The sequence below is a fragment of the Vicia villosa genome, linkage group LG1 (genome assembly GCF_029867415.1).
Source record: "Vicia villosa cultivar HV-30 ecotype Madison, WI linkage group LG1, Vvil1.0, whole genome shotgun sequence".
Lineage (NCBI taxonomy): Eukaryota > Viridiplantae > Streptophyta > Magnoliopsida > Fabales > Fabaceae > Vicia > Vicia villosa.
The window spans coordinates 247,985,980-248,002,606 of NC_081180.1; the positions used below are offsets into that span (position 1 = coordinate 247,985,980).

Consider the following 16,627-nt stretch of genomic DNA (forward strand, 5'->3'; position numbering starts at 1 on the left):
AATTGTAAAAGGGTTGTATACGCTACTTATAGAGGAAGTAAAAAATTGTAAAAGGGTTGTATACAATTTACACTACTTCTTTCTGATTTTTTATTATAAATTGTTTTAAACTTTTCATACATATTAAAATACATATACTAAAGATATGTAATTAATTTCGTATGAAACAAATTAAAAGAATGAGTAAAATATAGTAGAAAGCATAATAAAAAAGTAAGATAAAAACAACATACAATTTTAGACAAATTTCTAATGGTATGTTTGGAACTGCTTTGTGTAACTCTGTAAGAAAATGCCACATTCAGAATTTGGGGTTATTTATAATGATAGTAGTTCATTTTGAAGAGGTCAATTTGTTTAACAAATCTGTAAAAAAAGATAATATGACAATAAATTTGCTCTATTGATACAAGTAACTTCTTGTATAATAATCACTTGAAATATCTGATGTTCTGATAGCTTAAACAACATGCAAAAATGGTTAACAATAGATATATGAAATATTCTTCTACAAAACTTCAAACCACTAAAAAGTGTTTCCAAAAAACTACAAGCTTCAATAAAATCTAAATTACTGTGCTTTTGGGTTGCCTTTCTTTGCATTTCCCTTCTTAAAAGACTTCTTCTGAGGTTTCAATTTGTTGCTTGATGAAACCTTGGATTTATCACTCTTCCTGTTTTTCTCTTTCTTCACATTGTGCACTGTGACAGCCTAGAATACAAAAAATACAATTATGAAAAGAACAAAAAAACAGCTAGCAAAACGTGATAACAATGGAAATCAATGTCATTGGTTACTAGTAGATGACTTAAAATGAATATACCTTGTTAACATTGAGTATATCATGGTTATTCTTGGACATGATCTTGTTCAATATTTTATCAGTTTGTTCCCTCTCCATTGATCCGATCCCTGTTCCTTCTGCCACTGGCAAGAACTAGATGAAAAGAGAACAAAAGGAAAATAATCAGCCAAATTAACGAAAGATAATGGCTTCTACACATAATAATTTATATTCTTTTACATGGATAAGATTAAGATAAACTAGTTTCTGCAAGAGTATAGTGCACACCTTTCGGTATTTTCCTTTATGTTGTGGAGGCTTTTCTCCTGGCAATTTCTTGTCAAATTTCCCACCACTAGCTGTGGCAGATGCTGCAATTCCTGCTACATTGCCCAATTCATCCTTGGTAGCTTTCTTTGGGGCTGCCTGGGTTCCTGTGATGGGCAAAGATGTAGCAGCCAACTGGACATGGCTGCATAGGAAATTAATTAGATCTCATTCAAACTGTGTTTGTTACAGCCTTACAGGTGTAAAACAATGAAAACAAATAAGAGTGAGGGTCGCAACAGATTAGCATGAGTTAGTTCTATGTAACAGCTTCTTTTGGCCAGCTAACGTCTTGCATATTGAGCACTCTAATAAATCTATGATGTTCGTAATTGGTTATTTCTTCCAACATTATCAATTTGGCCGTGACAGTACCTATGATTTTAACTAGGTCCAAAAATGCACTTAGTAGTTTAAGGATCTGGGTTGATTGGTTCTTCCTATGTATGTTGACAAAACCTAAAACATTATTAATTTTACACATAGCAGCAACTAAAGTGAAACCCAAATTACGGTAATCAAACATGCATTTTTGACACGTGACAACATCAAATTTGGCACCCAATCACATCTCTAACACCGCTTTTCTACCTTAATCTCAGTTTTATGTTTCAAAACTCATCAAAGCTAAGTTTATTGTTCGAGAAACGTTATGGGTGTAACAAATTTCTAGTAGCTACCAACCATGGACCCTTTGGCAATGGACCCTTTGTCCAAATTGGCTACTTTTCATAGTCATGAGAAATGGAATGCAAACACTTCATTATCAAATATTTATAGAGAAAACAAAAATTACTAGGAAAATTCTATTTATCTATTTAAATTTAGCACTGAAATAAAGTTCCAGGTTTTGATGGAACCAAAGAGTGGAAATAAAAGAAGGCTTGTCTTATATTCTCTTTGACAGTACTAAGGATTCTATCGGTATGGGAAGTTACTTATGTGTGGAAAAATAGAGGGGTGTCAATTACGTTCAAACAAACCTCGAGGGAGATTATAATAACTTTCCCATACAATAAACTGCATGCACAAGTACAAGCATACGGTGATGGATAGATACAAATAGAATGCCACCATGCAACAAAAAACTCAAGGCTAATTGTAAATAGTTAAGAGAGCAACCTGGGTAAGGCCCCAAACTTTGCAGCATTCTTCAAGTTTTGTAGCCGATTTTTCTCCTGTTTATCAACTCTTCCCTTTTTGTTTTCTCTTCTTTTGGCAAAAGGATCCTCATCTGGATCTGCAAAATGTTACAATACCATTATCAATATAGAATCTTATAGCTTTGAATAGAGTACAAATAAAATAGTAAAAATGGGAAGTATCAGTTTGAACATGCACTCATTAAAAGTAAAACATAAACGGTTAAAGTAGTCTGAAAAATAATAACAATAACGCAAGAGGCTCGCCCATATCATTTGTAAGTGATTTGAAATAAATACATGTAAATCTCATTCGAACTTGATCTAGATTATCACAAACACAAACATTAATGTCCAAAATACATAATGCAAAATTTAGTACAAAAAAGATAAGGTGACTGTCATGTTATGCTAAGTATTTGCAAAATATATATAGACCAGAGTTCCAAATTCTGAAGTCATAATCAATGGATATACAATGTAAGGATGCATGATACACTACTCTTGAAATCTAAGAATGTGACCGTATGTTATGATTAATCATTAGCAACAACAAAGAAAAAAAATAACAGCAGCCGTGGTTAGTGAATGCATATCCAATTACTTACCATCAGTAGGTTTAGCTTCAATAATAGGTATAGCTTCTTCATCATTTGCACGGTCATAACCATGTCTGCGTTTCCATGTTCCAGATTGCTCATCAAACACAACTTTGTCCTTCTTCCGATTCTTAATGCCTACAAAATAACACACAATTAACCGTTCAGCAAACAATAAAACGAATTAAAAAAACAAGTCTAAGCCAAACCCAAATCAAATCAGAAAACACAAACAACGGGACGCAGCTAACCTTTCTTTGAGCAAAAGCTTCCCATTTAGTAGGAGGCTTAGGCCTTGGAAACTGAAAACATTACAACACTATATGAATGAGCAAATGATTTCAATGATTAATAGCAATAATAATATTAATAATAATGAAACTGAACATAATTGAAGGGTTAATACGTGTTTCTCTCTGGGTAATCTGGTAGTCGGTGGAGGCAATTTAACAAGCGGTCCATCAATATCTTCAGTTGACGGTAAAGTAAATAGAGAATCAGCAATAGCTTGAACTAACTCAGTACCTTTCTGCAAACACTCGTTCACTAGTTCAACCCTAGAAAATTAATTAGGGTTAGAGAAATAATAACATCACATGAATCATAGATTGAAAATTGAAAATCAAAATAAGAAGAACGAGAAGGAAAACGAACCTGGATTGTTGTTGGGAAGGAAAGGGATGGTGAGAGTCGAAGGCCATTAGGTTACCGAGGTCGACCTCGAACGTTTTGTCGCCTTCCATCTCCATCACGTTCAGAGTTCAAAGGAGAGACAGAACCCTAAATAGTGAAAGAGGAATGGTGAAGAAGAAATGTAAATTCACAATAGGAACCAGCGGCGGCGTGATTCAGTTACAGTGGTGAGTGGTGGCGGCGTGGTTGAGTTACTAGGTTAAAGGAAAAGGAGAAGAACTGAAACTTTGTGTACAAATAACGTGATGAAATAGGAAATATATTATTTAGTAATAAAAATAAAGAGCATAAATTGAATAAATAAATAAAATATATTAACAAGATATTTAGTAGGCTGGTGAATTTTTTGTGAAATGGAAAACTTATAAAAATTATAATAATAGTTTTATTTTATAATCGTATCATTAGAATTTCTGCATTATTTGTTGCATAATAATATATTTAGAGAAAATATTTTTATTAAAAAATATTAATAAGTAAATTATTAAATTTGTTTATGAAAATTTAATGTATTTTGTGTTTTGCGAAGGAATCAGAATGGGTCAGTTACCAAAGGAGGATGAGGATTGCAACGATGAATTTGAGTTTCTGGTGCGGTGGGAGAAGGCTGACCTGCAAGTTTAACACTTCAATGCTCAAGTTAGTATGAGAGTAAGATGAGTGAATGAAGTTCGAATTTAAATTGTACATGAAAATTGATGCGGTTAACTCTTATATATTGGGGTGGTTATAACAGCTTGCTAAACTTTAGGTGTCAAAGGTAAAAATTCGTCTAATGGGTCTTAGATTTAAATCACCTGCACTTTAGACTAGGAAAGCGTCCTTGCTCCGTGAGTGAAGCGGTGGATTAGTGTGCACTCAAGTTGGTAACTATTGGGCCTTCTGACTTGTCTAGAACAATTGCTCTCAAAGTCATTGCATCTGCTCTATAGGATGAGGATTTTGTTGTGTTTGTCTTATTTTGTCAATCGTAGTCCGACTTGAGTGAAAAGTCAATATCTGATGTCATTGTTATTGGGAACTTGCACGGTCATAGCCTGGATTTACTAAGGGCTCGGGGAGGAACTTCCCTAGTATCTAATCCTAAAGTTGAAATTCTTGGGAGGTACGTGAAGGGTGTTGCGCACTCCAAGCATTCCAGCTCCAATTTTCTTGGCTTGTCTGAGGCATCATACTCCAAAGGAGCATCAAGTGTCTATTTCGGAAGAAGATTGCGCTTACCTTGTTAGCCTGGTTGACGAAACCCTCGGTGAAGAGTTGTCGACCATGACGTATTTGTTTACCCAGAAATATGGTAAACAATCGCTAGTTTCCTTTTTAAAGGTTACTTTTGCGGAATCAACTAAAATATTCCAGGACTAATTGTTTTTCTTTGTCTGTTACGTGTATCTAATTTGTATTTAATGCAGCAGTAATTTTACAGTAAAAGAACACACTGAAATTTAAGGCTTTAAAGTAAATAAGAACGATAAAACGCAGTAAATGTACACTGAAAATGAAGCATAACGTAAATGATTGCATAAATTAAATTGGTGCGCATACATACATTCCAAAGCAGCACTCATTACTCATTTTTAGGGGTGGCAAAACGGGCCCGGCCCGCGGGAAAAGCCCGTTTTACCCGCACTTTTTCGCGGGGCGGGGCAAGATTTTAGGCCCGTTCTCTTTAATGTGCCCGCCCCGCCCCGTCCCGTTTTTTTGTGGGCTTTTGCGGTCATTTGTTTTTTCATAGAATTTTACTATTTTTAGGCCTAAAAAGCCGAATGCCCGCGGGCTTTCCCCGCCCCGCCCTCACTTTTTTGCGGGGCGGGACAAGGTTTTAGACCCGCACTCTTAAAAAAGCCCGCCCGCCCCGCCCCGTTTTTTCGCGGGCTTTTACGGGCCGGGCCTAAACGGGGCGGGCATGCCCGTTTGCCACCCCTACTCATTTTGCACAGAGATTTGAGTTTCACTTGTGTTTTGTAGAAAATGCGGACCCTAAACTATTCATCTGAAACTTGCTTAAATAGTAAAAATAAAATAACTACTGCTAACGGTCGACTAATTACTAGCCAACACGTGTCCTCGACATGCAGCATCTTCGTCTGTGAGACTTCCACGCGTCTTTTAGAAACTGCTGAAAACCGTCTAAAACTGTTGCTTTTGACTTCTGATATCTTCCGACTTCAAGTCTATACTTGGCAAACGCCTAAGTTTTCTACATATTTTAGTCGACCAGACATGGCAATTTGTCAATTTTAGTCGAACCACCTCGACTGACAAGAACTCTTTAGTCGAACTGTTTCGACTTAAGACATTTCAAAGGAGCAAGTACGGCTGGATCAGATTGTTAAAGATGGGAAAGGCAATCAGAGATCCTTGGAAGGATTTGGCTAAATTTTATGAGACGTGTTCGATGTGCAAGTCAATTGATGTGACCGAAGACCGAGTAAAATTAAGATGGCTTAAATTCACTTTTGGTCCCTGTAAGTTAGCGAGTTTTTGATTTTTGTCCCTGTTAAAAAAAATTGGTCTAAGTCCCTATATTTCACTTTCGCGTTCGTTTTAGTCCCTAAAATCAAAATTTGCAAGAAAATCCGCAAGAAACCTGCAGATTTTCCTGCGGATTTTGGCTTTAGGGACTAAACCTCAAGCAAAAAGTAAGATATAGGGACTCAAACAAAAAAAAAACTTACAGGGACGAAAATCAAAAACTCGCTAACTTACAGGGACCAAAAATGAATTTAAGCAAATTAAAATTATTTGGTTTTTCTCTTATAGGTCAAGTAAAAGATTGGTTGCAATGAATATCAACTAGTACGGTCTAGACTTTGAAGGAATTGGAAGACAAATTTCTGGAGATGTTTTTCTCTAATGCTCAGTTTGTAGAAAGGAAAGCATAAATCTCAAATTTCGACCAAGGTGAATTTGAGCCATTGTCTGATGCATGGGAGAGATTCAAATTGTTACTCCAAAGATGTATGAATCATAATATGAATGTTATGAAACAAATGCCACATTTTATCAGAGGTCTCAAAGTTCAAGCGAAGTTTTTTTTTGATGCCTCAGTTGGATGTATCATAAGAACTAATAATGAAGACGGGTAGAAGAACTAATTAAAAAATGTGCCAAAATGAGTATTGCTCAACAAGTGATCGAATAGTGAAACCAAAGGGTGTGCTTGAATTAGATTTAAATACAACAATGTTAGCTCAACTTAAGGTTATTTCAAAGCAGTTAGCTGCATCCGCACTCGTTCAGACAAATGTGAGTCAGGTTTAGTCACTAAGGTGTGATTTTTATGGGGCGAGACATTAAAATGGAAACTGTGTACCACAAGGAGCTAGTATAGAAGGTCAATATGCAAACTTTCAGAAGAATAATCCTTATCCCAACACATATAATCCTTGAAGTATGACGAGAACATTGCTTTGGAAAAAAATACAGTGCAATAATCCAACAAAAGCTTTCACCAAAAGTCACCTTATGCGAGTAGATTTATTATTCCATGTTTTATTGGTTCACTAACTATTGATTATGCTTTGTGTGATTTAGGAGCTAGCATTAATCGATGTCATTGTCTATGATGAGAAAGATAAATTGTAGGGAACCCAAGTCAACTCATATGACTCTAACATTAGCTTATCGGTCTATTACTTACCCATATGGAGTTATCGAATATATACTTGCTAGAGTGGATGATTTGTTGTTTCCAACACATTTTTGTGATTCTTATATTTGTCAAAAGACTCTCAAACACCATTACTTCTTGGAAGGTTGTTCATTAGTTCCCTTAAGGACAACTTACAATGCATCCCACATAACTTTAGCAGGTTCACAATGGGAAATGTAACACCCGAGGCCAACAAGGACGGGGAGTGGTTGTCGGTGCACGAGGCATGATAATGAGACATTCTCGAGGCCGAAGATGGCGAGGAGTGGTCACCAAATTCACATCAAAATGAGAGGGATCTTAAGGTTGTGTAGGTATGAGATTGCATGGTTGAAGAAAGACTTATAATGATTGCTTGGTACTACCTATACCAACAAGATGCATCTTCTTTTTGGTAGCCTAACAGATAATAATTCCATAGTTAAGTGTGCTTGACTTGGAGTAGTATTTGGATGGATGGCCTGGAGTAGTATTTGGATGGATGAACTTTTGTGAAGTTTCCCAGAAAGCGTGTGAGTGAGAACAAAGCATGCTGAAAAGACCCGTGTTAGTTTGCGGGGTCAATTAGTAATCTTGAAAGAAGTCTAGGGCGTTACAAGAAACACGATAATATTCATCAACACCAAGAGCGGATATGAGAATATTTTGTGCTTTCCAACTGTAACCCCGTTTTTCTTATCATTTTCATACCATTGTGGTTTCGGTTTAGGTATGACAACACCATTATCATCAATTATTATAATTTCAGTTGGACCATTGATAATAGCGTCCCATACACTCTTATCATATGAATTGATATGAATGTGCATACAAGCTTTCCAATATTCATAGTTTTTACCAGTGAAAATAGGCACTTTATTGTACGCCCCTTTCTCGCAAACTGAGCATTTCTCCTTGGACTATTTGCACAAGGACCTCTTTCGGGAGGTGGAGGAGGTGGATATTCCATCGTTAGAGTAACAATGGGAGTTGTTGGAGTATTATTAGAAGTTCCCTCGCTTTCTTTTCTTTCTTTAGCTAGTTGTCTTCTTCGCCTGGTCTTGCTACTATGTTTACGAGCAATTCTTTCGATTTTAGGATTGAAAAGAAGTTGATCTGCATGTACTCTTCCTCGCATAAACAGAGTTCTGAAAAGCTAACCAAGCAAATTAAAAACACAAGAGATAAGATATGAGATAACATAGATTAGTGCAAAAAGACTTAAAACAAGATAAACTATTGCAATGCCTGCAATATCATAATAACAATCCTCGACAACGACACCATTTTGTTTAGAATATTTCTCAGTGAGTATTTATTTTATCGTATCCACAGATATTGTAATGATATTACCGTTGTTCTACAGTTTACAATGTTTTACGTTATGATTCGATTGGTTTTGGTTTGGGAAAAGTAACATTCATAAGATTTTGTAGCAATGAGTAAAGTTATAGAAAGAGTAAGGTTTAAAGGGGCATATCAAGACTAGATTTCAGCAACCTATATTGTATGTATTTGATTAATCAAGCATGTGGACTCATTTATAATCAATATAACCAGGTATCGCTCATCTATACTACTTATGTCTAAGACGGTATTCTGATTTTTACCGTATTGTTTTATTAACGATATCTCAACCTATTAAAAAACACAAATAACTTTTATGAACCGATACAAAGTGAATAACAAATTCCACTTCCATGTTTAGACTTGGTCTTTGATAGATAATAACATTTGATCAAGACATAAGAGATGCATCTCACAATCCTTTAAACTACAAATATTCAATAAAAGAAAAATATTATCATATATATATTGATTATCAAGTTGTTCACGCACAGATGATCAAAGGAAATACATACAAGTGAAGATTGATTACATCTAATCTTGATACAAAAGAAGTTTTGCTATCCATTGACATGGTAGCTTGCTTGATAAGGAAAATGAGAAGATGATCAAGCATCAAGGAGGATTCCTCGATGATTGATGCGTAAATCAGCTCTAATTCTTCAAGATTCAGCTTCTATGTTGTTTCTAAGATATTTTTCTCTCTAAAAAGTAGTAAGTTCCCCAAAATATATGAATGGTTCTATTTATAGAACCCAAAAATACGCAGACCGCATTTAGCCCAGAATAGCACGCTTTCACTTAAAAAATACCAAACCGCCACAAAGCTCGCTAAGCAAGATATTTCTGTGCTTAGCACGCTCACCCCAGCCAAGCCTTCAACCTGTGTGCTGACACTGCACTTAACCCAACATGCAGCTTGATTTTCTTCACAAAAGTTGCACTTGAAGCCATTCTTTAGCCTTTCAATGCTCAATGCTTCATCAATGCTATCAAACCTACAATTCGATCTAAAAAATGGTTAATCTGCACTATATTTACTCGATAAACCAAAATGCGATTATTTACACTAAAAGCAAGGGGTTTTAACAAGAATATACAATGGATCGAGCTAAAAGGAATCACAAAACTATACGAATTATTAACACAATTTGGTCCCTAACAGGGGGTAAAAACTGTCTCCAATCCACCCCGTTGTCATGCCTACTGCCAAAATCTAACAAAAAAACTAATTTAATTGAATGTAGATGTGAAAAAATCGAGTTTTTAATCACAAGAGCGGGATGGTGGTGTTAATATTCTTGCCGCATCCACGCTGCCCTGCTCAGACATATTAAATTTATCTTACTACCTTTATTTTTAATAATTTTATTACTTATTCACTTCTTAATCTTAAGATAGCAAGTTTATTCGATTTATTTTCTTAAAATACAAATCAAGTGAAAATGACCTATTAAAAATAAAATGTTAAAGACAACGACGAGAAAAATCACTAAAACGTCACGAAAAGAAGCCAAGCCCTATATAGTTGGTAATTTGACCCAAATTACACTCATTAATCTCATGTTTTCAAGCTCCTAACGATATTTTATTTGTCAAGCACAATTCGTGAAGCATTCTTGACCAATAGCATCGCTATAAATAGTATTACTCTTATTAAAATGATCAACTATTTAATTTAATTATTGATTTTTGATGCTATAAAAAACATGCATTTAAAAAAAAAACTTTTTTACATGTGGGTGCGGAGGCAGAAAGGGAAAACCTGTTCCTCATTGGAAGTAGGTGGGTGATCAATTGTTACCTCCGAGACTGTCGTAGCGATTCATAGCATGTCTTAAACAATTACTGATAGAGCAGAGGTATGATAGAATATAATGGAGAAAATTATTTTATTAATAAATATGAAAACAGAAAAGAATTCCAGAGCTGCTGCTCCTCAGTCAGAGAAACAATTCTCTCACTGCCTAAACCCTAATAAGGAAAACAGAAAATAATAATCATACTAGCTACTACCCCATACACTCCTATTTATATGGGGAATACTAACTAAACTAACTCCTATTTATTTGGATGATAAAAACTAACTGACTAAGCCACTCCTAATTATTTGCGGAATAAAAACTAACTAATTGAGCTAACTCCTATTTATTTGGTTTGGACTAAGGCCCAAACCAATATCCTAACAATACCGGCAACCAAAAATACAACCTTGTCCTCAAGGTTGAGATGAGAAAATGTCCTTCAACATATAACAATGACATGCCAAACACTTCCCTTGCAAGGTAATGATGGGTCTAAAACAAGACCAAATTTGCACTTCAGCAAACCACAAAACCATACTTGGAGTTCATTTTCTTGAAAGATAACAACAACACTACTATAGCTTTTGCATCTCCCTGGATCCCATTGTTGAGAACTTGATAGACCGACTTCAAATAATCGAACCTGTTGCACATCTTCATTCTTACTATCTCTTGATGATCTGCAGCTTTTCTCTTTAAAACCCCTTTGAAATTGTCGCTTTTGCCTCAACTTTTTTGGATCCTTCCCTCCTTCAGCAACCATGATGCACGCTAAACTGATATTGTAACCTGCATATGGCGGATCTGGCGGCGGCAGCCGCATGCACATGCGACGCCTCATCTTTTTCATCTTTCCTCTCTTCTCTACTCTCTCTCTGACCACGGATTCACTGAGATCTGGCGGCTTGGCCGACGGTTTTTGCTTTAGAAGGTGCTTCACGAATGAACCAATGTCTGGTGGTTTCGGCGGCAGTGTGCGAGCCACCGATATATAATTTTCGTGCTTCTCCTTGGCTTGCGTCAGATGTAGAAACTCCATCCATGATTTCCACGAATATGATGATTTGGAATGGGGGGACCCTCTTCCAACAATATCTGACCGGTGACGACGCGGTCAAAGTCTTTTGAGATGGAGGTGATATTAGTGACTCTAAACTCTGTGACTTCATCAGTCTCTTCTCTGGCTTCTCAGCCACAAGGATCACATCTTTGCTGACCCCATTGGTTTCCTTCTTCTCCATTGCATCTCCCTTTTCCGACTTTGCATCTGTATGAAACTCTGTTCCACAGTTCTCTTTCATAACATTTGGTATCGGCAACACACTCCAATCAGAGCTAAGATTCTCCGCGGGAATATGCCCCACATGCTTAGCCAGCTCTGTCCTTAGCAATTGACGAAACTCCAACTTAAAGGATTTAACCGATTCTTCCAATCTTCCCATTCTCAATTCAATTGCGTCAGTTCTCTCAACCATTCCTTCTTCTAACACTTCTTCTTCTGCAATCATCTTTGAATGACACAAATGCTGGCACCTCGACGATCCGGTAGGTCGGACCAATTGATAGAGCAAAGGTATGATAGAATATAATGGAGAAAATTATTTTATTAATAAATATGAAAACAGAAAAGAATTCTAGAGCTGCTGCTCCTCAGTCAGAGAAACAATTCTCTCACTGCCTAAACCCTAATAAGGAAAACAGAAAATAATAATCATACTAGCTACTACCCCATACACTCCTATTTATATGGGGAATACTAACTAAACTAACTCCTATTTATTTGAATGATAAAAACTAACTGACTAAGCCACTCCTAATTATTTGCGGAATAAAAACTAACTAATTGAGCTAACTCCTATTTATTTGGTTTGGACTAAGGCCCAAACCAATATCCTAACAATTACCGTATTCAAAATAGCAGCATAAAACTTAACAATTAAACTCACTCCAATTTATAGCCATACTCCAATATTCAATGTCACAAACAATGCAAATTACAAAGAAAAGAAAAAACACTATCAATCTACATAGAAGAAATCAATAAATACTAATTTGATTCAAGAGCTTCAATTTTTTACATAGGAAAAAAAACCAAACCTATGTAACATAAAAATTCCAAACTTGAGATTTCCAAACTTGTATCATCATCACTTGAAACGAACTACAATGCATGAAATATCATCCCTACTCTCTCTTTTCAGTGCCTCTGCAGTTAAATGCTTAGCTGCTTTTTGTGGATCTTTTATCTTTATTGCAATATCAACTGCTTCTTGGTTCGCCATTACCTGACACGTAACCACTCGAGCTTAAACTCGAGTTCAAAGACGACGAGTACAAAAAAGATTGGTTCGAGGTTTTACTTACCTTCCATAGACCGTCACTAGCAAGTATCAAGAGCTCAGTATCTTGATCGATATCGTCGGGTTGTACGTCTGGATCAGACCGCAAGTGTGACTTCAGGTTTCTGTCTCCGAATGCTCGAGAAACTGCGAGCTGTCCATTCACTCTTGCAACATCACCTGATATAGCAGCATATAGCAGCAGCCAAGAGTGAGGAACATACGATAAACTCTATACCATCTTAAAATTAATTAAGGTTTATTAAAGAACCTGGAAGGTTTGAGACAAAGCCGCCTTTATTCTCGATTATGCGTCTTTCAGTATTGGGCTCGTGATCGATGCTCATCTGTATAGCGGCCCCTTTCCTCGACAGAACAGCTCGCGAGTCTCCAACGTTTGCTATCCATAACTTCTGGTTGTTTATAAGAATGGCAGTCACTGCAGTCGATCCTCCGCGTCCCAAGTCAGGACTGTGAGAAAGAATGGCCTGATCTGTTGACTCATACGCTTCAATGATCGAACTGTTCGGATCGGTCCAGAAGTCTTCCTACCATAACCAATCAATTCCAAAAGACATTACAACATATATGTAAACATAGAACGGAAAAGAACGGAATCAAACATGACGATTTAAGATCGGTTGAAAACTCACTTCCTTCAAGATATTAGCGAAGAGATGTTTTTGTAAGTAGGCAGGCACGGTGTCGCCCGAGTGTCCGTCAAATATGGCGAAAAGTCCTAACTCTCGCCCATGGAACTGTACGATTTTCGCAACGTGAAAGTCCTCCATTGGGTGATCTGGTTTCCCTTCAACTAAGCAAAAACCATACTTAAGAGGGTACTGATTGCTCTTGCCTTTGCCAGAGCTACATGATCCAACAGCCTAGAAATTCGAAAGTTAAAACACAATTACAAAAGAATATACCACTCTTAACAAATACTCCATCTAGTCCATATTAATGACTCTAGACTATATATAGACTAGATATATTGACTACTTAACGAATAAGGACCAGAGGAAGTTAGACCAGATATATTGACTACTCAACGAATAAGGATTAGAGGAAGTCGTTTTTCTCTTGTAATAAGGACCAGAGAAAGTAATTAGCACAAGTAATTTCAATGGATAAATGCAATGCAAGAAAATAGGAATCATATACAATGATTCATTAAATAAAACACAAAAATACCCTAAGTACTCAATTTTGGTTCCTATATGAAAGTAAAACATATTTACGGAAATTGAACACGACATAGACATAGACGTCAACACTAGTAAAAATTTGAGAAAACATTAAGCTCATTTACTCGGCATCGTTACAAGTGCCGTCTTAAGTTTTTAGAGTCCTACGTAGGTTTGTCACCGTCACAGTTCAACCATGACAAAACAATTACAGATTCTATTTATCCATGTTTTAACAATGAGAAAGATTTTATGAAACCCTATTTAAGTACAGTTTAACGAATTGTAGACCCTGGGCGATATCTCGCGTTGCACGTCCTCACAAACAGACCTGTTTGTTAGTATTATGAATATGATGTTACTGATGTCCATAAGTTTCAAGCTTTTTCATAAGTAAGCTAACAAAAACAAAATTTGGGACTATCCTCAAATCACCAAAACTTTTATACAAATAAGAAAAATTCAAAAACTATTTCAAAGATTAAAGAAAGAGATAAGAAATCATCACCTTGCTGACAGAGTTGAAGCAACAAAGACTATCCATTTGTTTCAACTATCTCTCAACATCTACTTCTTCACCTGTCAAATTCTCCACACCCCAGATGATCAATATGATGAAAAACTCACAAACCAATCCAAAAGCTTCAACTTTTTGCAGAATAACAAAGAGGGAAGATCTATATAGAACGTGGGTGGTCACGGATTCTGCCGTTCTGTTGCGGAAAGGAAGAGAAAGAGACAAATTAATCACTCAAGAACAAACACATAAAAGCTTATTAAGATAGAAACTACAAAAACAACTTATTAATATTGAGAAGTCCAAAAGTCATGTTTACTTTCAATGGCTGCAAAACACAAAAAAAAAACAAAAAAAAATAAGGTTGCCCTTGTTGACTTTTTGCAGTTTTTGTGGTACAAGTAATAATTTATTTGAAGATAATAATTTGGTCTGCATATAAAAAAAAAAAGTCAACCCTGCAGGTTTAGTTTTTTCAGGTAAGTCTTTTGTCATGTTTGGAGCATAGTAGTACAATGAGGAAATGAAGACAAGAAAGTGTCATGGGTTTAATCTTCACTTTTTTTTAACTTGTTTCAAGTGAAAGATATGATGGGAAATATGAGAGAGAAGGAGTTTGTTTGGTATGCTTTGAAGAGAGGGAATCTTGTGAGGCTGTTGTTTGTTTGATTTGAGATGAGGTTAAAAATTTGTTGAGGGTGGAAAATGGACTTTGCTGACAGTTTTTCTGAAAGTCAAAAAGTTTCCTTCTCTACATGTATAGCTTTTGTTTTTTGTGTTAAATCCATGTATTGGTGTATAGTATATAGGAGTAAAAGGTAAATGGTCAAATTACAATGGCAGAGTTATTTGATCATCCTTGGGACCTAGTACTAGTAGTACTTACCCTATGCTCAAGTACTTACTCCTTGCTTAGTAAAAAATTTATCATGATAAAATAATTTTATTTCTCCATATAACTCATAATAACATAATAAACTTGTCATAAATCAAATGTTATAGTTAATTAAAGTCAAATTATCTGGGTGTTGTTCACTATACCTCATGTAATGATCACTCACCTTTGAAAATTTCAAAATGTTCTTTATATTGTCTAGATTTTTAAATTTGAACACCCCTTTTATTTACATTAAATTACTAAATCAGAAAGGCACCACCATTTTAACCAAAAACGTATTTGAATTTTAATCGAACAAATCCTATGCATTGATTGTGCATTTTATCTATTTTCATACAATGAGGTGTGTTGCCTATGTCTTTTATGTGTTGCCGAAAAAAATGTCCAAATTTTAAAATTCGGACAAACTCCATAACAGTATTTTACCCCCTTCAGTAAGTTAGGAGAAATTTAACATTTTTTAATAAATTTTACATTATATGTCATTTATAAATCAATCTCACAATAAATCATACATATTTGTCATTCAATAATAAGATTAAATATTCAAACAAAATGTCGGTAACCTATACATCAGTATTCAAAAAATACGACAAACCATAATATAAATTTTTAAAATGTTAATATCAGAATACAAAATAAAAGACAACTAATGTGTATATATGACACTCATGTTCCTCCTCTGTCTCATGTACAACAATGCATGTTATGTATCTGCTAAGATGACATGTAGAGTGGTCATATGAAGAGTGTCTTCCTCAAACTCTTATTTATGAGGTTGTCCCAATAGCCACAATATAGTTACATATCGGCAACACATCAGCGACATGGTCCACCCTTGTCTGCTCCTCTTCTAGTATCTCTTGATGAGCTAGCCTAGGGAGATCTCCTTATGTATTTGGTGTCATGTAAGGATGTGACACTTTATAAAACCAATGGATATAGTCATATATCGTACTCCATGGATGAGGAGCTGGCACACGAAGTACATTCTCTAGGACCAAAAAATCATAGTATTTCGCTCCATCAACATCTATGTGGAGGACAATGGCAGCAGCAACAACCATGGAGTCTCTAAATATACCATGAATATACTCGAACTGATATAGGACTTGCTCAGGTAGATGATATGTATATAAGTCGAGACCCGCAGACTAATCATCTAGAGTACAAGAATATCCAGAGTACAAGAATATCTAGAGTACACAAGTAATTAAGAATTTATGCTGATTTTTTCTCCCACACATGTCTAGCAGCATGGCCTGGATACAGATGAAGTATTGAAAGGTCTAAGAGGCCTCCCGAAAAACCATCAAGCACGGCAGCATCGAGTTAAATAGCACGGATTGGGGCAGCAAAG

General features: G+C 35.8%; 2 protein-coding genes across 2 annotated transcripts; both read right to left on the reverse strand.

Moving 5' to 3' along the window:
• Window positions 1-384: 384 nt before the first annotated feature.
• On the reverse strand, window positions 385-3,796 carry LOC131645096 (ribosome biogenesis regulatory protein homolog). Its single transcript, XM_058915753.1, has 8 exons — window positions 3,508-3,796; window positions 3,260-3,410; window positions 3,096-3,155; window positions 2,863-2,983; window positions 2,235-2,352; window positions 1,074-1,257; window positions 825-938; window positions 385-712 (listed from the first exon to the last, which is right to left on the reverse strand). The coding sequence occupies exons 1-8, from the start codon at window positions 3,600-3,602 to the stop codon at window positions 572-574; spliced, it is 984 nt and encodes a 327-aa protein (XP_058771736.1). The 5' UTR covers window positions 3,603-3,796; the 3' UTR covers window positions 385-571.
• An 8,561-nt stretch (window positions 3,797-12,357) lies between these two features.
• On the reverse strand, window positions 12,358-15,006 carry LOC131645097 (probable protein phosphatase 2C 10). Its single transcript, XM_058915754.1, has 5 exons — window positions 14,361-15,006; window positions 13,322-13,552; window positions 12,940-13,216; window positions 12,694-12,848; window positions 12,358-12,614 (listed from the first exon to the last, which is right to left on the reverse strand). The coding sequence occupies exons 1-5, from the start codon at window positions 14,394-14,396 to the stop codon at window positions 12,477-12,479; spliced, it is 837 nt and encodes a 278-aa protein (XP_058771737.1). The 5' UTR covers window positions 14,397-15,006; the 3' UTR covers window positions 12,358-12,476.
• Between the last annotated feature and the right edge of the window lie 1,621 nt (window positions 15,007-16,627).